This window comes from Heloderma suspectum, chromosome 4, assembly GCF_057233095.1.
Source record: "Heloderma suspectum isolate Gila_16-S chromosome 4, 16-S_ref, whole genome shotgun sequence".
NCBI lineage: Eukaryota > Metazoa > Chordata > Lepidosauria > Squamata > Helodermatidae > Heloderma > Heloderma suspectum.
The window spans coordinates 265,250,611-265,277,482 of record NC_139461.1 but is presented as its reverse complement, the minus strand read 5'-3'; the positions used below and the strand labels follow the sequence as shown (position 1 = coordinate 265,277,482).

The window sequence follows — 26,872 nt, the reverse complement described above, 5'->3', positions numbered from 1 at the left end:
GTTCACTACTGTATCATACAGTTTCATGCGCCAGGAGGCCATGACTGGCTATGGAGCAGAGAGCTCCTGTCCAGCATGTAATCATGCTGGAAAGTGGGGCCACTGATTCAGGGCACCCTTCTCTTCACTGCCTCAAAAGATGATCAGTGTCACCAAAACTGAAAGTGTCAGCCATCTGTTTTGCACAGGGAGATTCTTCCATGTATAAAAAGAAATAATTTCAAAGAATTCTGCTTGACCTTTTATATATGAGAAGGGATGTTTATACGTTCCAAGAAATTAACAAAAAAAAGAAAATTTATGGAAAAAATCCATGTGTATTCATATTCTACTTGTATAATGATTCAGTATTTAACTATTTATATTTAATAGACAGGAAATATATCATAGTTTCATAATCTACCATATCCCTTGGACATGCTACCCTGCCCACAGGCATTACTATTATGTGCCAGTCCACATCCATATTTTCATAAGCTTCACAACAGAAACAAGATAGTTCATTAAACAGACTTAAGCCCTAGAAATAGCCTGTACTTTCTATAAAGGTTCAATCCCCAAAGTAAAATGGGGACATTTGCCTTGATCCAAAGGTCATTCACACAGGAAAACATTTTCACACCCAACACAAGTTACATCGTTTCAACTGCTTAAATGTAGAGGTTATCATTTCTAATAAATATATCTGGTACCCAGTCACTGTGAACAGTCATTTAGTAATCTGCTGTGGCAGATACATGGGTAGTGTGTGGGTTATCCACTAATTTAATATTCAATTACTGGTTCAGAAAGTTTAAGTAGCAATGTCCGTGATGGCAGGAAAAAAAGATATACACCAAAAGCAGAGAAGAACTGGATTAAGCAATCTTGCATAAGTCATAATATTAGTCAAAAGAGAAAAATTAAGGCAGTACAAATGCTAGAGAGGTTACAGGAGAAACAAAATGTCAGAGAGTGGGCACAGGGTGGTTTTGTGAGAGAATGTAATTGATTAGCACATGAAGCCTTGCATAGAGAGACTATGACATTTTCAAAATGCTACCTTCGAATATTTACAAGTTGTGTTAAACCCATTACATGTCACACAGAAAAAGTTCTATGACCAGCATTTCATGACTACACTTGCAGGTACAGCTTCTTCTTTTTTAACACCTCAAATGTTGCACGAGAGCTCTCTGCTGCACATGTGAAGCTGTCATTTGACAGCCCGCGATCTGGGAGGCTTGCAAGCATTCCCTGACTATTAAATGGAGACAGTCCAATTCAGATTGGCTCAGATATGATCCAGTCCATTTCCTGATATATATTTTTAGAAATGGATCAACTTATTTCTGAGCAATCTGATACAAGGCACAGGTGGCTCACCCATCTCGTTCAAAGTATCTTCTCAAGACTATCTTCAGGTCAACCATGATAATTTCCTAAGATCTCCTTCCTTGGAGATAAGAAAAAAATGCTGACAATGATTTATGTTTACCCTATCCATATTGACTGAAACATATTTTGACAATTCAATAAAGTTTTAAAAATCCAGTTTCTTTACATTCCCAATCCTTAGAAATTTTTGAAGAGTGATTCTCTCAATGTTTTTAGAGGCCTGGCACAGCACTCTTAGTGTCAAATGCTAATCTGGTACTAAAAGGGTTAAATAATGCTGCTAACAAAAGATTGAAGATGGCTAATTTGATCTGGAATGGTGAAATGATCTGAATGAGGGTTTTGGGGAGACTTACAAGAAGAGCCCCTAAAAGGCCTCAAATTCATATTTTAAGAATCAGATTTATATTCCAGATCTTTGACCTTGATTCTATGCTAACTGATGTTATCTCACTAACTATGATTCTAACTAAGATTTTGCAGGGCTGGCTTTGAAAAAAGGGGGAAAAATGGTGCTATCACTCATGCTCAGATGCCCACTAAGAGGAGGAAAAGTACTGTTTTGACATCTTGTGGTGTACACCTGCTGATAAGAGAATGTCCTTACTCAACACTAGTTGGGCGGGGAAAGCTGTAGCACTGAGCATGAGTGATAATTGGGAGGAGGTGTTCGGGTGGATATGATCAAATATGACCATGAGTTCAAAGACCAAGGAGAAATACATCAATCAAGATAACGTGCCCAAATGGCAGACTTTTGGCTATGTTTTAGGACACTTCAAAGTAACCCATTTGTAGTAGTGCCAGAGATGTTCCCCAAACACATGAGATTGTGGGAGATAGATAAGACACCTTGCTTCTGATGGGTGAGCAGGTGGTCAAACCACACATCCAGCCCATTTTGATTGGAAAATGGTTGTTTCATTATTCATTGGGGGGCCCACTTTTGACCAGAGCAAATGAATAAAGGCATAGGTAGTAAGAGCTCATTTCTGCTCCTGCTTCACTTGGCTCTTTCTGCCTCGCCACCAGAGCCAAGGATTTGGGTAACTGTGGGCCTACTTAGATTCCTAGACTTTAGAACTTAGAAGATAGAATTTAGAATTATTTTCATGTCTTTGCTCTTTCCTTTCACTCTACCTGCTAGCTTTATTCTTCACATGCTTAGAGGAATGTAGCTTCAGCTTTTATATTCAAGTAAGGTGCAGGAGGAAGTAATAGGAGAGTTAACAATTATGTTTTCGTTTCGTTTCATTTAGCTTTAAACTGCAAGTAGTAAACAGGAGAAAGTACGAAGGATGAGTCATAACAATGTTAGAAGCTCAAGCCGTTACCTTATTCGCTAAATTCATAATACCAGCTTCAGCAATTGCAATTCTTTTAATTAACCTCCTATTTTTGTTGCATTCTCTTTCCCTGTAATCACAGATAAAGTTTCTAATGCTAATATAACCACCAATGCCACCACTTTCTTTTTATTTTGTACTTTTCCAAAATAAAGCCTTAAATAGATTCAGTTTACAGCTTTGTCTGCGGTGATGTTTGACTGTTGGAATTAGCTTGGTTACCCGCTGGGGTGTTAGAACCTGTTTGGTGTAGGTTCTGAAGTTAAACAGAACCAAATTTATAGCGAACTGTGGCTTCAATTCAACTCACATCATCAAAACAAGCCAGCCATAAAAAAAAAAACATTTAGGAAAAATCCCCTAGCTAGTACATACTCTGTTCTTCTGAACACAACATAGAAATTTAAAGGACAGCATGCTGCAGCTAAGGAAATAAACTGAGCAACAGCAGCAGACATCCTAGCCTGACTGAATAAAACAAATTTGTTTCAAAACAATTCATACACATAATGTATGATGTTTCTTGGATTTTTGTTTCTTAGCAAAGTATCCACAGTACTTCCAAACCGTAGGAAATACTGTGGCTGTGTTCGGATAATCACAGTGGGGGAAGAAGCCATCATGGCTGCTTCCCCTGCGTCCACCATTTGCATTATTCCCCGTGCTTCAGCATGGGTTAGCATGTCATCTGAATCTGGCATGCGGTGAGGCGGGGGGGCAGCCATCATACCCATCCTACCTCTACTGCATGTCATGGGTTGTGGGGCAGGTACAACCCACCCCCCCATGCACCAGGTTTGGATGACATACCCACCCACACTGCAGTGCAGGGAATAATGCAAATGGCAGTTGCTCACGCAGCATGCATGGGGGTGGGGGGAGCAGCCATGATGGTTTCTTCCCCTGCTGTGACCAGCCAAACCCAGTCATTCTTTTAGCAGAACTACACAACCACATCTGAAGCAACTACAGTCATTATTTCATTGCATGTACATGCAATAGGGAGGGATCTTCACCTGGTTGCATCTGCCTGATCCAAGCAATAATGTACTCACAGTGAAATACTACACTAAATTTGGGGGCAGATTTAATACAGATACCATGGAGAGGGGGTGTTCAGACACTATTTTTTCTTTCCTGTTCTTGTATACGATGTTAGAAATGCCACTTGATTTCTACTTCAATGCCTTATTTCCCTTTCAGCGCAGGGGTAGGCCAAAGTCAATTTTGGAGAAGCTCTCAGAGGGCACATTCCAGTGGTGAGTTGGCTGAAGGCAAAGGGGGCAAGACCAAAGACTATAGAGATGACGAGAAAAAAAACAAAAGATACCAGCATACTGTACCTTAGGGGAAGCATTTCAACCTTTTAGAATGGCGAAAAAAACTGCACACAGGCCTGAAAACCACCAATGACTGATGGTTGGGGGAAAGCTACATGGCATCCTGGGGGATCCTGAATGGCCAGTTTCGACCACAACAGGGCCACATTTGGCCCCTGGACCTAAGGTTCCCCACCCTGTTTTAGAGTTACCATTCTGCAGTCTCTCTAGGTTAAGATCACACCATTTCATACAATGCCAGAACTATATGGATTCAGTTCAAGAGCAACTCCAGGCACCTATGTAACCCAATCTTTCTCAGTCCTCGTTTTGCCTGGTATTCATTTTGCTAGTATTTTAAAATCTGATGAAATTTATATATGAAATATTGATCAGGGAAAATGACAACTGCCTTATAGAGTGGGGCCATATTTGTGAAAAACATTCAAGGTCTTGTTGATTTACCATAGCTTCAAATCCTACCTCAGCCATTAACTCACTAGATGGCCTTAGGCAAGCTGCTGTCTTTCTGCCCCAGTCCTCCCCTATCCCCACCTGCAATGAGAGGATATCAATACCTTGTACTTACAGGGTTGTTGTAAGGATTATGAAGCTCATGTATGCAATAGTCAAAAGCACTGTATAAATGCTAATTATTATTTCCATCACCTGCTGACACAGCAGCCTGTGGTTTTTGACTTGTCAGTTCTGGCAACTTCTTCTTGCTTTGCAGCCCTCATTCCTTTCAGCTGGAATTCAAAATCTCTTATGTTGCTTCATATATGTTACTTATGCTTGCCCAAGTAAACTGGTATATATATGCAGATATGTAGTATGAACAGAGAAATGTCTTTAAACTCTCATGCTGATGTGTCTGAGAGCCTTATTTGGCATGTGGCTCCCCAACATATGTAGCCTCTCATTCATATTGTGCATGGCAAGAAACCCCATGCAACTGCCACAAACACAACTACTGCGTAGTTGAAGCGGACTTCAATCCCTATATTTGGCAAGTACTTAAAAACTATGTGTTACATGGTAATGGGTATAAATATCTGCACTCAGATTAGATCAGGAAATCTTTCTATATGAAATGTCTTTTATCTTGAAAAGCAATATTAATAGAAACAGGTTCAGAGAAAGGACAGTAAAGTTATGCGAGATCTTGAGAGATTTCGAATACCCACACTGATTCATTTTTATAAAATTATGTTTAAATCAGAAAGCACCCCCATTAGTATTTTGAAGAAAATAGCTACTTATGCTCGATTCCACAAAGCAACAGAAAGATCAAAAGGTTAAGACCTTTCTCTTCTCCCAGGTATTTGGCAATATCTGATAAGTTTTAACTGATCCTGGAACGGCTTATAGTTATGGTTGTTTGCTTTTGAGATTGCTTGTTTGAAGTTGTTTTAGATATATGTTCTTTTGTGTATATTGTCTGTTCATGTGTTTTTTATGTAATTGGCTTTTAAAATCTGTATACTGTATTTTTAAAGTTTTTAATATTTGTAAACCTCCCAGAGAGCTTTGGCTATTGGGCAGTATAGAAATTTAATAAATAAAACAAACGAACAAATAAAACTATATTTAAAACCTTATTTAAGTAAAGAAAAGTCAGACAATGAAACTTTGGCTTATTAGGAAATTACATCACTGTTACACAGCTTCTTAGGAAAGGGCCCCATGGGATCTTTCCTAAGCTTGAGGGCAAGGAACTCTAAATGATGACTAAGAATATTTTTCTAACAACATTTTTCAAGATAACTAGCTATCTACAGAATTCTTTTTCCTGGTGGAAAGGTTTCTAGCAAAAGAGGAAGGAAATATTCCAAAGGTGGTTCCAACAAAATTAATCCAGGCCTTATGTAAAGAGATGCTTCCACCACTCTGGTATTCTTCTCTTGAAAGAGGTAAAGTCAGTTCTGCATGTTTTAAAATAGCCAATAGGGAAGAAAACACCAGAGTTTAAAAACAAAGCTATTTATGTTTTAGAGTAGATGGGGGTGGGGGACTTCACAATCTGCCATTTAGGCATTCTCCATTCTTGGGAAATATCATTACAAAACCAATGGTAATTTATCATTTACAGTGTGCATGACAAAAAGGTGCTGTTTCTACAGAATTCATGCCATTAACTGGGTAATACTGATTTGCATCAGTTACCGTAACATTCCAGAACCCAGGTTGCAGAGTTCCTGTGAGAAGGTGAGTTATTATAATACACAGTTCAGACTCTGTAACATCAAATCTATGTGTGAGGGAAAGAAACATTTAAAAACACTTTACTTAGAGACCTTCAGTTTAACAGATTTCCACTCACCATTAAGAACACGGACTTGAAATCAAAAGGAAAATTCCTTTAAAGTGGTATAAATAGTTATAATTACAATTGTAGAGAGTATTGAAAAACAGTAGTAAAAGATGCAATCCACATCCCATTGAAGTCAACGGCAAAACTCCCATTTGAGTTTATTGACTCTGGATTGTAATCAATACAATACTGTAAAAGCGTTTTTAAAAATATTCTAAAAACAATACATAATTCATATAAGGGTTACTAAACAAATCTCACAAAAATCCACATTTACATTTTCAATACCAATATTACATTAAACATGGAAATCCCATACATAACCTATAGCAGTAGTACTGAAGTTGTGTTACATATACAACAAAGAGCAGGCAGATCATAAAGAATCAGAACCCATATCCATATTTAGCTTCGCCAAATGAGTAAAATGATAATTCTGAAGTCTACACAAATGCTATATATGCTATAATGTCTGAAAAAATGTTCCTTTGTGATTATATAAAACCATTACCAGAACAGAATATCCTTTGGGCTCTGCAGTTCAGGTTACAATGCACTTTGAAACTGAATGTTATATTTTAACAGCAATATTTTAACTGTATCATTTTATTACTTTACCACTGTATTACCAGTTAATAGCACATTTTTACAACTATGCAGCTTTAGCATGTGTATACGTTTCCTCAAAACATACCCTCAAGAAAAGAAGCTACAAAAAGCAAGCTTTATTCAAGACAGATTCTTTAAGCTCTTACTCTAGACTCTTTACCTATTTGTAGAACAAGCCATAAGAAAAGCCTAAGGAGGCTTTGCATCTAATTAATATATTAATATATAATAGTATGAAGCCATCATTATGCTCATGACTTGTGAAGCTTCCAGATTCTTGCAGCTCTCCTAATGCAGTGTATAAATATTGTAGCCTTCTTTTTACATTCATCTATAGACCTTAGGATGTTTTTCTGCATATATATTAAATATGTGGCTCTATTGTCTTATTTGTTGAAAAGGCGCTATTTCTTTTGCACCAAGGAGACGCTAAGTGTAGTTTCAATTTTAGCTTTTTGGGGGTCACAATGAATGTGTAATTACACTCATGTGCCCCAAGAATCAATCCTCACAGTGAGCTAATTAATGTTACTGCTTTGGAACATTAAGAATCAGAAAATACACCACTGCTTTGAATATAGCTTTCCTTTCACTTATAGGGCTCCTTCACAGGGGGCTTTTATTCTGCTATGGAGGTTGCTTACTCACAGAAGTTTGTGGGTCCTGTACATGACGCAGCCCTCCTCCAGGGAACCTCCTGCTCTTTCTGAGCTCTACTGCGTTGTTTTCCATGACAACAGCATTTTTCCTCCTCCCACCATGGAGTCAATATAAATGAGGGTATACTGTTTAAAGTTGCTTTTATTGCAAATAAAACCACAACGCCACTTAGTGGATTTGTAATGAAACACATAGAAGTTTATGTTTTTTTTTAAGCCACGTGGAAAGGACCCAATCTAATCCCACAAAGATTCCGGAAGCAGAAACCCAGGGTAAACTGCAGGATTTTTAGCCTTGTGTGAAGGCTTCCATAATCTAATCAGCTCTGAATCTAGTGGGAAGATTCTTCTTGTATGCAATGGTCATCTGTGATCCTATTGCTGTGTTTTGTGGCACTGCAATGGAGATAAGAGAGGCAGGAAGGCCAAATGAGAGAATATGCCAGGTCATCTATTGTTAAACAAATCTTCCTACCTTTGGATAGGTGACCTGGTTCGGATGTCATGTTGGCAATTCCTGGGTTGTTTAACCCAGGAACTGCAGGGATGCACACTTGTCATTTCTGCTTTTAAACCCCCCATTCCTGAGTTGTTTCATGACGTGAGAACCCAGAAACTCTGGGTTGTTTATTGGTTAACAACCTAGAGTTAACCTAACAACAAAGTACAGGCAGTTGTTGGGTTAACTCTGTGTTGTTTAAACCCATAAAGAACCTAGAGTTTCTGGGTTCACACGACACAAAAACGCAGTTCCTGGGTTGTTGAGTAAAAGCAGAAACTATGAGCATGCAGCTCATGCATTCCACTCATCCCAACAATTCCTAGGTTAAACAACACAGGAATTGCCAATGTGATATCCAAACTAGGCCAATGAGTACAATGATTTGCATGAATCAATTTGGTTGGTTAATGGTTTTGTAGTTTAGGAAAAAAGAACTCCTATTTGGCTTTTCATGTATTTGCTGCGTCCCTAACTAGTGATCTGTAACTGCAATATTAAAGATAAATACTGGAATGTGAATACAGGCTTAGGAAACAAGAAATGGACCACAGCATGTGAACTAAAGAAAGGAATGTAACTACAATTAATATGCAAGATAAATAATTATTGCAATCTAAGCAGCACTGAATTTGAACATGGCATATAAATATTTAGAATTGCACATAAAATTCACTTTTAGGCTATTATAATCAAACGCTTGCATTTCAAAAAAACAACCCTACGCATGACTACTTAGAATTTAGTACCACTGAATTTATACACCAAACAATGCATAATTTAGTGGCCTATGATTAAGGTATTTGGTTTCATAACATATTTTTATACAGATTTGGCATTGTTGGTCAAAATAAATTTAAACTAGCTGCCAATTTGTAATTTTTCAATTTACCATTCTAGAAAGCTTTGTGATAAATGTTAGGGCTAATATTAGTTTGCTCTCAAAAGTTCATCAAAACTGGTTATACAGTGTGGCTCCAAGGCCAAGTATATGCTGTTAAAAAGTTGGTATCAACTATCTTAGCTGCCACCTTGGTTGCAGGGCCAATGCTGTGTCACTTAGGTACAGATTTGGATTCAGCAGGTCACAAAATATAACATATACTCAAGAAAACAAATTCTCCTTATAACATGGGAAACTTTACTGAGTAGTTTGTTTCTCTCAATTTTTTTCGCCTTTCAAACTCTTAATTATTACCATAAGTACTTACTGTAATATAACAATAATCTGGAAAGCTTCCAGCTTTCTTGCTTTAGATTGCTTATGCAACACTGAACTCTAGCACATTTGATTCAACTTTTTCACTCAATTGTTTTTTCTCCTGCTGGCCTGCATCAGTATGTGAAAGCAGATAAATGCATATGAATAATGAAACCTTATGGCAGAAAGAAGCCTAACTACTTATTTTAATTACAATATTTGTTTCTTAAGAGAACACACACAGGCCAAGAGCAGAGATCATAGAATCATAGGGTTGGAAGGGGTTTACAAGACCATCAAGTCCAACCCCCTCCTCAAGGCAAGAAGCCTGATTCCTATGCAGTCTCCCATCCAAATACTAACCAGGGCTGACCCTGCTTAGTTTCCAAGATCAGACGAGTTCAGGCGCATCCAGACCTTTGCTCATCAAATGAAAAGATAGTCATTACTGATGGAGGTTGGGTTTTCTAATTAAGCAATGAACACCAGCTTGTTTGTAATACCACCCATCCCATTAGCTGTATAAGTCAATGCAGCAAAGACACTTATCCTCTGCAAGAAAAGCAGCCCTAGGATGAAGACAGCTAGTATGAAACTATTTTATTATTTAGTGTTGACAAAACAGAGTTTGTACAATTATCAATGCATAACCCACTCTAAGGGGGCTGATTTCAAGACTTGCTACAACAGGAAAGAAATGCTTAGGATAGGACATATCAACTGCTGTGCCAGCACAATACTGCTCTCCCAGCATCCTGAATTGGGAATTCCTTTCCCAAACATATGGATAGCATCACTGTAATATTGAGAATATTAACATACTGATTCCTGTTTTTAGACCATATTTATATTCTGCTCTTTGCATTAACTTCCATTTAGCAATAATTTATAAAATCTTGTACTTTTATCAGCAATTTTTTTTAATCCACAAGTCTGAAACTCTACAGTAGGCTTGGTTAAATCCTACAAAAGCATACAGCATTCCTCCAGGACCACTCTAGACATGTTTGACATGTGACAATATTAGGTTTCTCTCTTAGTTGTTTTACTTACATTCCAAAGCGCAATGTTCCAGAGACATACGTCTGCCAGTGTGCGCAGTAAAACATGAACGTCCCAGCAAAACAGCAGAAGAACATCCAGTCTGGATTCGTCCCCAGCTGCACAGCAATACATGTTCCCAAAACCACAAAGACTGAAAACAAAATCAGTTAAAATGAGTATAGATTACAGGTTTCAAAATCAAAACACGCACAAATAAACATGTTCACTTACTAGTTCATAATTAGGGCTATTCAACAGCCTGCAATATGTAATTGGTATACTTTCTCACTTACTGTCCTGTTTTTTTGATCGATGGTGGTAAATATGTTAAGATTCAAAATCAATGTGTGCTGTAAGATTATGCATAACGTATATCTGGAAACAAACTTCAACACTCAAAATAACAGAGCTAGAACAGACTGGTGGGTTCTCAGTTCCATCATAATTAACATGGTTATGTATTTCTAAAGATGAATATCAAATTTACATTGGGTTTGAACAAATGTACAATTTAGATTGCAATCTTAAGCACACTTACATGAGAGAAAGTCTCACTGAACTCAGTGGGACTTACTTCCAAACAGACATGCACAGAATTGCACTGTTATTAACATTTCATAATTAATGAGCAGCCCAATCCTATCATTTCTCCTATCTATGCTACTGTGGCACTACCCCAGATCTAGCATTGGTATGTTGGTAAGTTCCTGGTTGACAGCTAGTTGGTCACTGTGTAAATGCTGGACTAGATGGACCTTGGTCTGATCCAGCATGGCTCTTATGTTCTTATGTACAAACAATGGGGAAGGGGGGGGGAGTCTGGCTATGAGGAGAAAGGAAGTTTCTTGCATTGTACTATTTCCTAATATCAATTACTTCCTCTAATGAAGTGAAAAAAGTGTTGAAATTGACTAGCTCAGATTTCAATAGCTTCTGGTCTAAACAATTTCACACTTAAGGGAAAAGTTAATATTTCTTAAGGGAATTTTAAAAAAAGAAAAGAAAAATACTCTTTAAACCAGGGGTCCCCAACCTTTTCAGACCCATGGGTACATTTGGGAATGTGAGAAACTCTTGTGGGCACCACCACAGAATTCCTAATCAGTGGATTGCCGCTTTGACATCTACCTGTCCTGTCTGGATCTTAGGCTGCATTTTATTCAGCAAAAGCTTTTGTATAATGTCTATTCCACACTGCAACAACTCTTTAATAAGGGATTGTCTAATTCAGATATTTGCTGGCAGTGGAGTACAGTTAATGCTTCTTTTAAAAATATATTTTGGCAATGTCCAGTAGTTGCTTCTTTGTGGGAGGAGGTTATTACACAGATAAATTTTCTACTGGAACAGTCTTTAATATTCACTGATGTACATGCTCTTTTAAATTATTTACCTGCTCCAATGAAATTAACAAATGGTCAGCATAAATGCATTTTCTGTGCCCTTTTGACAGCTAACTGATAATTACAACATTGGAAGGATAAACACTCACCTCCTATAATGCAATGAAGACCTTACAATGCTTTCAATATCTGAATGGGTGGCATATACCACCTTCAAATGGATACTTATTTGGATATTGGGTCCACTTTTGTTGAAGCCTATGGATAATTGCTAGAAGGTTGCTTGCATTTCATACAAATCCATGTATGTATATTAAAAAAGGGGGATTTTTTTTCCAGGTATCCATGGGCACCACATTGGGGACCCCTTCACAGGTGCCACTGGAGGTGCCTGCAGTCGCCATGCCAACCAGGGGTACCGTGTTGAGGACCTCTCCTTGAAACAGTGAGGCACTACTGGGATAGGAGTGTGCATTACTTTTAGAAGGCTACGGGACTGTCATGCTGATCAAGTAATATACACACATTTCATTCCATTATGCATGGCCTACCTAGGCAAGGTATAACCTAGTCATTGACAGCCAGCATTCTAATGGGTCACTGGCTTTTTTTCAAGCAGCTTGAATCTAAGTTGGACTCCAATGATAGTAAATGTTCATTCCAGGTGTGTATCTTGTTGTAGCAGTTTGCTGGCTTTGTCACTATAAGGTAATTTCTATTGGAAACACTACAAAATCCTACAAAGCCGGTTTGAACAGAGACCATGGTAAGATGGAAAAGTGAATGTGACAGACAATGACAGTTGTATGTTATCTGTTTACAGCCAGAGATCTGTGTTGTAACAGCTGCAACAGCATTCTTAGTGAGGCAAGTGGTTAGAGCCCTTTGTCAGCTTCTCTACTCTGCTGCCACAGTGCAGCAATGCATTTTATTAGGTTGTTGGACAGGAACTCAACCACATATGCAACTTTAAGCTTATTGCGCTTCCAACTGGATGATTTTAGATTATGTTTGGTGCTTCGGTTATTGAGATACTTTGCAATGTTTTCAAGGTCCCAACAACTAAGCAATATTGTACATGTAGAAAGTAAAAAATCCTCTAAAGATGCTTTTTTGCAATCCAAGGAACTGAGCAGTTCCTCAGCTAGCCTACAGGCCTTGGGAGCTGTGCAATCCCCTGATTTGTCTGTCCAGGATTGGACTGAGCTAAAGCAAAGGCAGGGTCAATATAATATCTCCCCCCACCAGCCCATGTGACTCTAGGGAAGGCTGGGACTAAGGCATAGGAGCATAGGAAGCTACCTTATACTGAGTCAGAGCATTGGTCCATCTAGCCTAGTATTATCAATGCTGACTCATAGTGGCTTTCCAAGATTTCAGGCAGGAGTTTTTGTAGCCCTACCTGGAGATGCCAGAGACTGAACCTGGGACCTTCCATCTAGTCCATTATTCTGTTCACACAGTGGCCAACCAGCTGCCTGTGGGAAACCCACAAGTAGGACATGAGTGCAATAGTGCCCTCCCGCTCATATTTCCTCAGCAACCACTAAGCCCTTCCTGGGGCCATGGACAAGAGGAAGACTTTACAGCAGGGGTGGGCAACTTCTGGAGATCTGGGGGCCATTTTCACACACACACCCTGGAGCCCTGGCATGAGCTGTAGTGCATATGGGGTGCTGAAAAACAAATAAACCACACTGCCAATTTGCCGCCACATTTTGGCAACAAGCCACCCCATAGCACTACAGAAGTTAAATTTAGCTTGTTTTCAAGCTAAAGTTAAGTCTTTTGGTGCTTCGTAGTAGATGTCTTTTTTAAAAGAAATTTTTTGGGAGGCAACAGGGGGGCGGGGGCCACATGCGGCATGTGGGCCATGCGTTGCCCGCCTCTGGTTTGCAGAGAGCATATAAAGATACTATGCATAAGCTTTAGTTAGCCTCAGACTTGATTGGACAAGTTCAAGGATTGCACAGATACTTTGTTCCTGAAGCTCAGGAGCTTCCCTGAGTCATGCCATGTGGGCTAACTCTAGGACTGCAATTTCCTGGGGTCTTACAAAACAGCCTTTTGGAGTGTTTACATGCTTCTTTCTAATGTCTAGGACTTGGAATGAAAAATATACAACATTTCAAGGGGGAAGTTGAAAGCACGCTGGAGAACAGTGATGTTTTTCAACAATAACAAAACGAAAATGAAACTAAACAGACTCTATTTTGCCTCAGCTCTATTTCTCTGCTCAATGTTTTTGGGGAAAGGGGGGACTTAAAATCTAAATACCCAGACAGGTATTTCAAATATTTTAATAATTTACTTAAATTACACATTAAATAAGGATTTAAACTACTTAATCTGACATTAGCTCATCAAATTTAGATTCTGTGTTAAACATGCTACAACATGTGAGATGTGGCAACAATTATATAATCAGAATACATTATTCTCATTCTGCCAGAGTATCAGAGGTTTTTCTTTCTGTTTCTATTTCAGTATTCTCCATACATTGCAATTCTATACCCACTTGCCTGGGAATAAGCCCCAGTGAATTCAATGGGACTTACTTTTGAACAGACATGTATAGTACTGCACTAACAAAGCATTACAGTTTAATAATATGACAAAATACCTGTGGATAGTGAATCACAGCCATGGTCAAAGAGTTCTCCCAAAGGGCTACTACTATTGGTTCTTCTTGCTTGCTTCCCATCTATAGCATCCAAAGACTGGTATATGAAAAGGCCACAAGCACATGCAATATATGCCCAAGGAGGTGCCTAAGAGAGAAGTTATGTGAACAGCAGAGAAATGTAAATAAAGATGTGTAGGGTCTTAAATCAGACATGGTTTTCACATGTTGCAAATCCATTTCATCCTCACATTTATTGCTCTCTAGTATTGGGGTGCCTTGTGGGCATGAATAAAGAAAATTAGATCAAATCACATCAAGATTAAAAATAAAGAGCTTGTAAAAGCTTTATAATTTAGTACATTGGTCATAAACATTGTTTAAAAGAATGCACACGTATGAGCCCAAATGCTAATGCTTTTATTTCTATATTCTTAATATTAATTTTAATACCTCTAGGAGAATTAGGAACACACTGATCTTCATTTTTCTGTTTTTTGACTGTGGCATACTGAATGATATCTCTCTTTTTTTTTTTTTTACTGGCATGGTATTTTGCTGGCTATGATGAAATGGCTTGCCCTAAGTACCTTTATAGTGCAATCCCATACATTACATTAGTCTCACTCTAGTCAATGGAGCATACCCCCAAGTAACTATGTATGGCTGCAATCCTAAGTGCACTTACCTGCAAGTAAGTCCCACTGAACTCATTGGACATACTTCTGAGTAAATATGCATAGGCTTGCACTATTAATGTCGCAGTCTTACAGTTCACATAATACATTTATTTATTTACAGTATTTTTACCCCACTCTTCAGCCAAAAAAGGCTCCAAGGTTTACAGAGATTAATAATGAGACTGTCCCTGCCCTCAGGCTTACAATCTAAAAGACATGACACAAAAGGGAAAGGATTGGGGGGGGGGGGGAATTCAGGCACCAGTTCTTAGTTTCAAATAGATCTGAAAGCGATGTGTTCTTTGGAAGCCTTCCCTTAGCACAGATTCTTTGCCACAGATCTTTTTCAAGCTTTTATGATGTCCAGAATTAGGCTAACTTCTGAATTCCTGGGATCTTAAAAATGTCATCACTATATAAAGTCCCCGTTAAGTAAGTTATACACACAACTGTTTCTCTCCATTCCAGCATTTCATTAGTTCTATGTGGTAGCTGCTCTGTGCCATGTTGGATTCCTACTAGTACTAGAAACACCTCAGAAATTGGGACAGGGAGGGGATATTCCTCCATGCTGTAAATCGTGGCAGAAATGGAGCATGCAAATAGACCAGTGTTCCCCAACCTGGTGCCCTTCAGAGGGTTTGGACTACAACTCCATTAATTCCTGACCATTGACCATGCTGACTGGGCCTGATGGCACCAGGTTGGGGAAGGCTGAGGATCATCTGTGACCAAATTAAAGATAAAAAGGGGAATGAGCAGCCTGGGGTGGTTCAGAGTTGGAATCTGGCCAAGTCTCAAACAATGTAAATCAATATTAGGGAGGGAGACAACAGTAGGCAAAAGGAATATCAGGGCCTGCTCCAGTTGGACTGCCCCTCCTTTGGGAGATGAGAGGGGGGAGCAGGGCCATCCCACCAGCCCTGCTGACATCTACATAACATTTTTCCCCTCTTTCTTCCACATGCCTTTTCCTTGTGTGTAGTGTCTTTTTTAGATTGCAAGCCTGAGGGCAGGGACTGTCTTCTTTGTTCATTGACTGTAAGCAGCTCCACAAGCCTTTTTTGGCTGAGGAGCAGGATAAAAATACTATCTATCTATCTATCTCATAACATTTCTGAGAATGCAAAGTAAATTTCAAAGGCCACGGAAATGTTTGATTCCTGTATTTTATTATTGCAGAGTAGAGCATTCACTGAAACAGTTAAACTGCCATCCATCCTTGAAATAGCTAATATTTAACTATTAAGATGCGTTTAAGGGGATTACAGTGGAGGTGAAGATTTTCAGTATATTTGAGCTATAGGACAAAGTCAATTTGACGTTTTACAGATGAATGGGTTCTGTTTTTGCAATTTAGGATGAAAACACAGTTACCATTTTTGTTTTACATTAAAAATTAACTTTTCTTATATGGTAGGGGCCTGCCTGCTATACCAGGTGATCATAAAACATAAGCAGTGTAGGACAACACTGCAAGAAAAATATTATGCAGTAAGAAATTAAACTTGAAGCTAAAAACTTTTTTGATAACTTAATAGGATACTGAGCTTCTATAGCTGGCATGTAATCACAAGCTTTTACAAAACCACCTGCAGTGTTTATAATAGTATAAGATAATACAGCATAATCATATCATCAGCATTTTAAAACCTAGCAGTGCTTCCCCTTTCTTTTATTTGCATGTTCATTTGTTTGGTTAGAATATAGCATGGCTTCAATGAGATGCAGGACGAATCTTACTTCAGAAGACCCTCACATAGGAGCCATAACATTAAAAAAAAAAAAGGTGACTCATAAAACACCCAGCATATCAGAGACCATTGGTCTAATACAACATAGTTTAATAAATGTTGATCTAGATTATCTTTTACTGCCAGTATAAGCAACAAAGCCTTAGCCTACAATCAATACATGTAAATATAACTATAACAATAAATACCAGTACCTCTACCAGGGGAAGGTGGGCATTCTTTCTATGAACTTCTCGCTTTCCCCTAGAAGCACCTGATCTAAATAAATGTAAATGTGGTAAAACTCAGTATGGACTGCACTTAAAAAGATGCCCTGAGGTTCACTTAGTCTAAAAGAAAGTGTAAAAATAGTGAACAGTGGTTTGCAGCCCTGTAGCAAGTCTAAATGTTCACGGTGGGGGGTGGGAAATAGGGGGAGCAGTTTATTCGGTCTGTAGGCCTTTTAAAGACAAAATTGTAAACTGCTTTTATTTAACCCTTATTTTTGCAGCAATACTGTAAAAATTATGTACATTTATGTACAATACTACAAGATTTATGTACATTCAAAAATCTTCACTAAGCAACTTCAACAATTGTTACGGTTCTTGCCACCAATTAACAAAAAAGATTTTAAAAATCAAGAATAACTCACTGATAGAAAATCAAAAATAAGCTACAACGGGAATATTCTTACCATAGAGTTGAAAGGGGCCATTTAGACCATCAAGTCCAACTCCCTGCTCAGTCCAGGAATTCAGTTTAAGGCATCCCTGACAGATGGCTGTCCAGTCTCTACTTGAATAACTCCAGCGATGGAGAGCCCACCACCTCTCTAGGAGTTGGGTCCATTGTCTGACTGTTAAGAAATTTTTCCTGATGTTCAACTGAAATCTGCTTTCTTGTAACTTAAGCCTGCTATTTTGTGTCCTACGGTCTTGGGAGGACAGAGAACAGGTTGCAGCCCTCTTCTGTGTGATAACCCTTTAGGAATTTGAAGAGTGCTATCATATCCTTCAGTTTTCTCTTCTCAAGGCTAATCATAACTAGTTCCTTCAATCTTTCCTGGTTGGACTTAGTTTCTAGTCCCCTGATCTTCTTTGTTGCCCTTCTCTGAACTTGTTCCAATTTATCTGAATCTTTCTTAAGGCGTGGTGTCCAGAACTGGACATAGTATTCAAGTAATTCATCGTAATCTGACCGGCAGAGTAGAACTATCCCTTCCTGAGATTTTGAAACCATACTTCTATTGAAGCAACCTAAAATTGCATTTGCCTTTTTTGCAGCCACATCACACTGCTGGCTCATATTCAGCCAACTACAACTCCAAGATCCTTTTTACATGTACTATTGCAAAGCCAGGTATTCCCCACCTTATACTTGTGCATTTGATTTCTTCTTCCTCGGTGAAGAACTTGTCTCTGTTAAATTTCATTCAGTTATTTTCTGTTCAGTCTTCTAATCTTTCAAGATCATTTTGAATTTTGTTTCTGTCTTCTAAGGTATTAGGTATCCCACCCAATTTTATGTCATCTGCAAAATTTGATAAGCATTTTCCCCAGAACTTGAACTTGTCTTCCTGTTGGGTTTTTCTGCCATGTACTTATCAGTGCTCTAAGTTTATTAAACTCAGCTTTCCTGACCTTTTAATTGCACAGTGCATGTCCTGAAAATACTATGCCCATTAGCACTCTATAGGTTCCTATTGCCTAAAGTAGCCACACACAAGTAGCTGGTGCCCTCCAGATGTTCTGGACTACAAAGAAGTATCAAGTGGAATTCTACAAAGACCAGTAGTGCTCTATACCTTCATTAATTATCTGGATGAATGAGCGGAAAGCAAATTAATCAAATACACAAAAGCACACATGATTAGGATATGTTCCACTTGTCCTGGAGAGGGCTGCATCCCCCTGAAAGATCAGGCACACAGCTCAGGGGTGCTCCTGGATCCATCTCTGTCACTTGAGGCCCAAGTGGCCTTGAATAGGTTGATATACCAGTTGCAGTCCTATCTGGACAAAGATAGCCTGGCAAAAGTTATCCTGGCTCTGGTAACCTCCCAGTTAGATTACTACAATGTGTTGTATGTGGGGCTACATTTGAAGACGGTTCAGAGACTTCAGCTAGTTCAAAACAGAGCTGCTAGGTTACTAACTGGGACTAACTGATACAATCATGTGATGCCATTGCTTCATCAGCTGCACTGGCTTCCAGTCCATTTTCGAGCCAAATTCTAAGTATTGGTGTTGACCTTTAAAGCCCTAAATGGCTTGGGACCAGAATATCTAAAGGAACATCTCCTCCCATATGTACCTGTTCGGACCCTTAGGTCATCTTCGGAGCCCCTCCCAAATGAAGCTAGACAGGTAGCTACAAGAGAGAGGGCCTTCTCAGTTGTGACACCCCACTTATGGAATGAACTCCCCAAAGATGTTCACCTGGCACCTACATCATTATCTTTTTGGTGCTAGGCAAAGACCTTTCTTTTCTCCCAAGCGTTTTAGAGACCTAGTTCTAGATTTTTATGGCTGTTTTATTGATTCCTGTGCAGTTTGTTGTATTGTATTATTTTAAATATTTGTATTATATTTCATATTTTTAACTGTTCGGTGGCATTTTAATTTTTTAACTGTTTGTAATCTGCCCAAAGAACATTAGTTAGTAGGTGGACTAGAAATGTAATAAATAAAATGGATTGTCAATAGCTGTTATAAAACAGATGGAAAATTCAAAGTGCTTGATAGCTGGGTTTACCGCAATACTGTGAAGGTGTAATAAGAAAAGTTTAAAAAATAAAAGTTTAAAAAACAAGATACAGAGAATAACTGACTAGGCAGGAATGCTGGCTCCAGGTTTTTCAGGCCCTTGGGCAAAACACCCTCAATGGGCCCACTCCTTCAGTGAATCTACCTTTTCACCACCGTTGTCACCAGCTGCTATTGCTTCTCATCCTCTTTCTTATGTTTGCTATCGCCTGCTTGATAGGTAAAGAGCCAGTGAGCAAGAAGGCAGTGGCATCTACTGCTCCTCCTTCTCACCACCACCATTGTCAGGGCCAGTGCAAGAGGCAGGTGAACAAGCAGGTTGAAATGGTGAAGAGGAGGAGCAACTCCAGGGGGCTCTTGTCAGTGGGGTTCTGCTGGGGCGTGGACCCTTGACAGGTGCCCGATCATACCTGCCCATTCAACTGGCCCTGCTAGGAGCATTACTAAGGATTTATCTGTAAATAACAAAATTAACAAGTAACCTGATAGTAACAGAGCCAATAAAATGTTTACTTTAATTAATGGGAATGCCCTCTCCAATACTCAATAAGTAACAATATTGTTAGTATATAATGGCCCATTTATAGTACCACATTCAATTCTGGACACCCAAATTAATGAAGGATGCACACAAATTAGAAAATATCCAGGGGAGAGCTATTAATGCTTGAATCAGTCCGTCCCACCACAAGTAACCTTGACCCTTGCCCATCTTGGCTAATACAATCTAGCAGGGATGGATTGATTGGGTGGGTCCAGGGGGTGGTAAATGCCTCACTCTGTCAGGGGGGTGGCCCCAGCCACCTTGAAATAGGCTGTAGTGCACCCTCTCTTGAAGAGGACCACCCTGGATCCAGAGGTATGTGAGAACTATCACCCCATTGCTAATATCCCTGTTTTGGGCAAGGTGCTTGAGTGTGTGGTGGCTGGGCAGCTTCAGACATTCTTGGAGGAAACTGATTATCTGGACCCATTTCAGTCTGGTTTCAGGCCAGGGTACAGCACTGAAATGGCCTTGGTTGCTCTGACTGACAACCTACTCTGGGTGAAAGACAGGGGGAGTGCTACCCTGTTGATCCTCCTGGATCTCTCAGTGGCTTTTGACACCATTGATCATAGAATCACAGAATAGTTGGGTTGGAAGGGGCCTACAAGACCATCAAGTCCAACCCCCTCCTCAGTGCAGGAATCTAAGTCAAAGCATCCCTGACAGATGGCTGCCCAGCTTCATTTTGAATTGGTTCCACTGTTGTATTGCTCTAACAGTCAGGAAGCTTTTCCTGATGTTCAGCCAGAATCTGGCTTCCTGTAACTTGAGCCCATTATTTCCTATCCTGCACTCTGGGTTGTTCGAGAAGAGATCCTGGCTTTCCTCTCTGTGACAGCCTTTCAAGTACTTGAAGAGCGCTATCATATCTCCCCTCACTCTTCTCTTCTCAAGGCTAAACATGCTCAGTTCTTTCAGTCTCTCCTCATAGGGCTTTGATTCCAGTCCCCTGATCATCTTCGTTGCCCTCCTTTGAACCCTCTCCAGTTTGTCTGCATCCTTCTTAAAGTGTGGTGCCCAGAACTGGACACAGTACGCAAGATGAAACCTAACTAGGGCTGATTAGAGGGGAATCATGGTATCTTACTAGATCGGCTCTGCAAGGTGGGAGTTGGGGGCACTGTGCTACAGTGGTTCCACTCCTACCTGCAGGACCAATTCCAGAAAGTAGTATTGGGGGATTCCTGTTCTACCCCATGGCTATTAAGCTGTGGGGTGCCACAGGGTTCTATTCTATCCCCCATGCTGTTCAACATCTATATGAAGCTGCTGGGTGAGGTCATTAGGAGTTTTGGGGTGGGGTGTCACCAGTACGCTGATGATCCTCAGCTCTATTTCTCCTTGTCATCAGAGTCTGCTCAGGCGGTGAAGGTGCTGGATCTGTGCCTAGAGGCTATAATGGGTGAATGAGGGCCAATAAACTGAAGCTAAATCCTGAAAAGACGGAAGCTCTGTGGATTGGTGGTTCCCGAGTCTGGGAACTGGGTAAGCAACCTGTCCTGGATGGGGTTGCACTCCACCTGAAGGAGCAGGTGCATAGCTTGGGAGTACTCCTAGGTCCATCCCTGTCACTAGAACCCCAGGTGGACTCTGTGGCCCACAGTACTTGAGGCAAGCTTCAGCTGATCCACCAGCTACGGCCTTTCCTGGACAGTGATAACCTAGCCACAGTAGTACATGTGCTGGTAACGTGAAGATGACTCGGAAGTTGCAGCTAGTGTAAAATGCAGCAGCTAGACTGTTGACTGGAACATCACATAACACTGCTCTTAAAGGAATTGCACTGGCTGCCAATATGTTTCCAGTCAGAATTCAAGGTGCTAGTGATGACATTTAAAGCCCTAAGCAGCTTGGGACCTCAATATTTGATGGAGCGCCTCCCCTATACATGCCTGCCCGAGGACTGAGATCTGTTGGAAAGGCCCTCTCCTGCATCCCACCAGTGTGAGACATACACTATGGTGGGATGCGGGAGAGGGCCTTCTCTGCTGTGGCACCCCGGTTGTGGAATGCCCTCTCCTTGGAGGCCTGACTGGCACATTCATTGGTTTCATTTCGACGCCAAGTTAAAACATGGCTTTTTACCAAAGCCTTTGAGGGCTAAATGCATTCCTTAAAGCTGCACACTGTTTTAACTTTTTGTTGTTTTAGATTTTAATTGGTATTGGCTTGTTTAATGGTTTAATATGTTTTTAGCTGTTTAAATTGTTTATTGTTTTATACTGTTTAAACTGATTTTATCTGTACACCGCCCTGAGATCTTAATGATATAGGGTGGGATACAAATGTTTTAAATAAATAACAAAAGTGATCAATTGTCAGAAGGGTGAAAATACTATCTTTTAGCCCTAGAAAAGATTTACAAAGAAGAAAGAAGAAAGGAAAACAAATATTTATCTTATCCATTGATAAGATAACAAAGTATAGGAAGATGTGGTTTGATTAAATAATTGGAGCAACTTCCTATCAATTCAGCCATCAAACTAACTGCTTTTGAGAAGCTGTGGAATCCCCATTCTGGACAAACAGCTGTCAGAGAAGTTTAAGGTGCTCACTATCAAGATAAGGGAGATGAACTAGATAACACTTAATGGTCCCCCCAACTCTTAAATTTCTATTTTTAACATGCCAGCTTGGCTAATCGCAATCATTGACAGATCAGTATTATGTCCGTAATACTTACACATGTACGTTTGCAATAAGGAATCCTGCTTAGCTGACATTAAGCACTACATGAGTAAAGGCAGTAAAACAGGTATCTCAGCATGAACAAGTTTCACTAGTAAGATGCTGAATTGCTTAGGGCTTATTATGTGTAAATCTCATAGCAGTACCAATGGCAATAGAGGTGAGATCATGCAATGCTGAAAGCTTCTCGGATTAAAGAAGAGGAGTCTCTTGCCGGAGTATTCTGACTGCAAACCCTCTGACAACAACCCTCCCACCCCCAATATTTCAGAGCTGCTTTCCATCCACATAGAGAATAGCTCAGTTTTTATTTCCTGCCCACCCCCTATAAATTATAAAATATTTTACATCTTCAGATTTCAGAGGACGACAGAAGTAGGGTAGCACTGACCGAAGAAAAGGCATTTCTGATATTTTATGGTATCTTCCACTTGTACGTTTGATATATCTACCCTTACAAATGTTATGAGCTCCAATGCTATGATTTCCCTCATTCTCACTTTCTGTCACACAGTCAGCAGATATTTCATGGTGCTTCTGATATTATGAAAACATTAGTGAAATTAAACAATGCCATACCTTATTTTGAAATCATTAAGGATTGTGTAAAGATATTATTTGAATAACCATGTTTCTAATATATCAAGTAATTCAGGTATCATAAGAACAAAAACTATATAAATAAAACTCTATATTTCTGTTCACAGAACCCCAAAAAGCAAGGAAAATACTGGAATACTGAACCATTTAATAAGAGCACAATCCCTTCCCCAAAGATAGTGTTAAAGGTCTTTAGCTTACCCGCTCTGTAGCTGTTGGACAGTAACACACTAATATTATGGTTGTACAGATGTTTATTATCAGTCCGACTACTGTAATCAGATTAGGGGCAATCCAAGCTGGTACTCTTCTGACTAACCATTCCCAATAACCTTGCATTAGTGGCTCAAGCAGGGACTGTCCAGCACTTTGATACTTGTGTTCTTCTAACCGTTTTAGCTGGTGTTTCGACAAAGGTGGTGTAGGCAACTGAATCAACTTGCTTAATGGACATCCTGCAGAAGGAATATGACCATAACGCACAGGGGATTCCAATTGCAATTCCCCACATCGTTTCTTCAGGGATCGATTCCCACTCATGGATTTGTTCGCCTTGAAGTTTATATCTTACAGATTTTATCTGTTGTAAAGTATCGTAAGATCCTGGTCTATCTGGAACATAAAATATTTAGATTAACATAAAAAGGAGAAAGTTATTGTAAAGTTTTAAAGTGTTTAATAGACAAAAGCAGGGGTCCCCAACTTGCCACCCATGAGCACCTCCAGTGACACCTGCAAAGGGGTTCCCAATGTGGCGCCCACACAAACTTAATTTCCCCTTTTTTAAATATGCGTACAAGGAATTGTATATATCCATAGCAATGAATACATATGAAATGCATACAACTTTCCAGCAATTATACATAGGCTTCAACAAAAGTGGACCAAATATCCATTTGAAGTATCCATTTGAAGGTGGTGTCTATATGATACCCATTCAAATACTGAAAGTGTTGTAAGGTCCTCAATCCATTGCATTATTGGAGGCAAGTGTTTATCCTTCCAGTGTTGTAATATCAGTCTTTTAGCTGTCCAAATTGCATGGAGGATCCATTTATGCTGACCATTTGTTAATTTCCATGAAGCAGGTAAATAATTTAAAAGTGCGTGTACGTCAGTGAACATTAAAGACTGCTCCAGTACAAAATTTACCTGTGTAATAACCTCCTCCCACAAAGGAGCAACTACTGGACATTGTCAAAACATATGCTTAAAAGAAGCATTAGCTGTACTCCACTGCCAGCAAATATCTGAATTAGACACTCCCTTATTAAAGAAATGTTGCCATGCCCAATAGACAAACGTTTTTGCTGAATAAGACACAGCCTAAGATCCACAGATGTGACAGGTAGATGCCAAAGCAGCGATCCACTGATTAGGCATTTTGTGGTGGTGCCTACATCAGTTTCTCAAATTCCCAAATGTGCCCACAAGTCCAAAAAAGTTGGGGATCCCTGATCAAAAGTGTGATATTTGAAAGCCCAACCTACTTATACACCAAAAACTGTTCAGAGCTTTCAGGGATAGAATATGTGGGTCCACCTACTATTAAGCAGGTAACCATGAACTAGAGTAGCAGCCATTGCAATTCTTCCTTCTGTTTCAATAACTGGATCAAGAATAACAAATTAATTTCTAGTGCCATTGGAAAGATGTGTTACAAAAATTCTCCATCCACTTCGAGAAGTTATATTATAGATTTTTAATGAAAAACAGATAAGGCAATCTTTTATACATATGCTAATCATTGTACTTGTTACTGATCTGTTTAAAAATTAAACTATGGCTATGCTTTATTTAAGTTATTTAATTCATTTGATGGAGACACTATATATGTGCTTATACTTTCCCCCACAGTCAATATTTAGACTGTACACTCCCTGGGACAAGAACCGATCTCTTTCGCTTACCTTGCTCTGGAAAACACCATTGATGGCACAATAATAATGAGAATAGGGTCCATGCAAAAAAACAGGATGCAGGATAATTTGGTCTGATCCAGCAGAAATCTTTTTATGAGGTACCCACTGCTCTCACATACGCACTCTAAAAGCAAAGACTACAGGCCTGATCCACTGATTAGGAAAGACAGAACAGCGCCCACACAGTGCCACACTTGGAGGGGTCAGCTGGAACTCCTCCTCTTGAACACAGTACAGTGATGTTAGTTCCTCCATAAGGAAGAGTAATCCAAGTACAGGATCTTTCCCAGGATCTGTACCAGGCTATCCTGTTCCTCATGTTGGCTCTGTATAATGAAAGCAGCTGAGCAAAGTTTTGGTTTATTAGTTTGGTGGTCACCAAAACAGCCTTGGCATCTACTAGTCATAGCTATAAGCCAATTCAGGAGCCTTGGGACAGAATCAGGAACTACCCAAGGGTGAATAACAAAACAAGGGAACAATTTTAATCTTTATTTAATCAGCGATATTTGGAGGTGCCAATTTCTCCATTAAGAAATGAATCTGTGCTTTACAGAATGGGAAACAGCCTTTTATTAGTGTCTTGCTGTTAGTATGAGAAGGCATTATGAGAATTTACTAATTCTCATAACTAATGCATTATGAGAATTTACAAAGACACAGGAAAGAGTAGTAAAACTTTTCACTAAAACAAGAATAGAAAACAAGCAGATAAAACAGAAGAAATTTTATTCATGCCTCTTGAATAATACAAAATAAATGCAATGATTCTTCGATACATATTTCTAATGTTTTCCTTGAACTCCCCAATTTAAAAATGTTGCAGTTTTGTAACAATTCCCAGACAGCCCTTTTAGCAGAAAATGTAAACAGAAGCTTGTCAGAGCCTGGCTAATTAAATTTCTGCCATTAAGTGGGCATATCTGAAGTACTCAGTAAGTACTATTTCACCAGCCACAAAACGAAGGAAATAATGGAGAAGCACAATGCAGAGACCTAATCCAAAATCAGCTGCAATCCTCATGACACTCCCTCAGGTGATCAGGATGTAGAAAACACGCCACAGACGCCCAATGAGGAAAACTCGAGCTTGCTCTTGACCAGAGGTGGCAAAGGAACACAAGGTAACAAATTGGAGAGTGGGGCCACAACCTAGTGGCACAGCACATACTTTGCAAGTAAGTATTATAAGCCCTCTGTGCAGGGACTTGCCTTCTTATAAAGAGAACACTCATAACATTATTATCATCATCATCATCATCGATAACAACAGCAATGTACAAGGTCCCAGGTTCAGTCTCTGGTTAAAGGAAAGCAGGTAGTAAGGCGATGACAGACCTACGCCTGAGACCTTGAAGGGGCCGCTACCATTCAGAGTAGCCGGCGCCGGACTACATGGCCCAATGGTCTGACTCCAAGGCAGATCCTTCTACAGCTCAAATCGCAGCGCACGCATCCCTTATTCCGAGCCTGGCACAACTGTGCCTGACACAACCCCCGACGTGTGGTGTGAGTGTGTCGGAGCGGGGCCCAGAAGGGCGGTTTGGACTTGTCCCGGCACTCGAAGATCGCCCGCTCCGATTACATCGCTCCAGGGACT

At 39.7% G+C, this 26,872-nt stretch overlaps 1 protein-coding gene across 4 annotated transcripts in view; it reads right to left on the bottom strand.

Annotated features, from left to right (window-relative positions):
* The window catches only part of CEPT1 (choline/ethanolamine phosphotransferase 1), a 35,765-nt gene that overhangs the window by 8,488 nt on the left and 405 nt on the right, over window positions 1-26,872 (bottom strand). For 2 of the 4 annotated variants that reach the window (XM_084853655.1, XM_084853654.1), the window contains exons 2-4: window positions 23,552-23,962; window positions 14,335-14,482; window positions 10,378-10,519 (exon numbers count right to left, since the gene is read on the bottom strand). In XM_084853655.1, coding sequence (XP_084709781.1) covers window positions 10,378-10,519; window positions 14,335-14,482; window positions 23,552-23,890 — 629 coding nt within the window. In that variant the 5' untranslated portion in view covers window positions 23,891-23,962. The remainder of the gene's footprint in view (window positions 1-10,377; window positions 10,520-14,334; window positions 14,483-23,551; window positions 23,963-26,872) is intronic. The other 2 variants (XM_084853658.1, XM_084853657.1) reach the window with 1 other exon arrangement.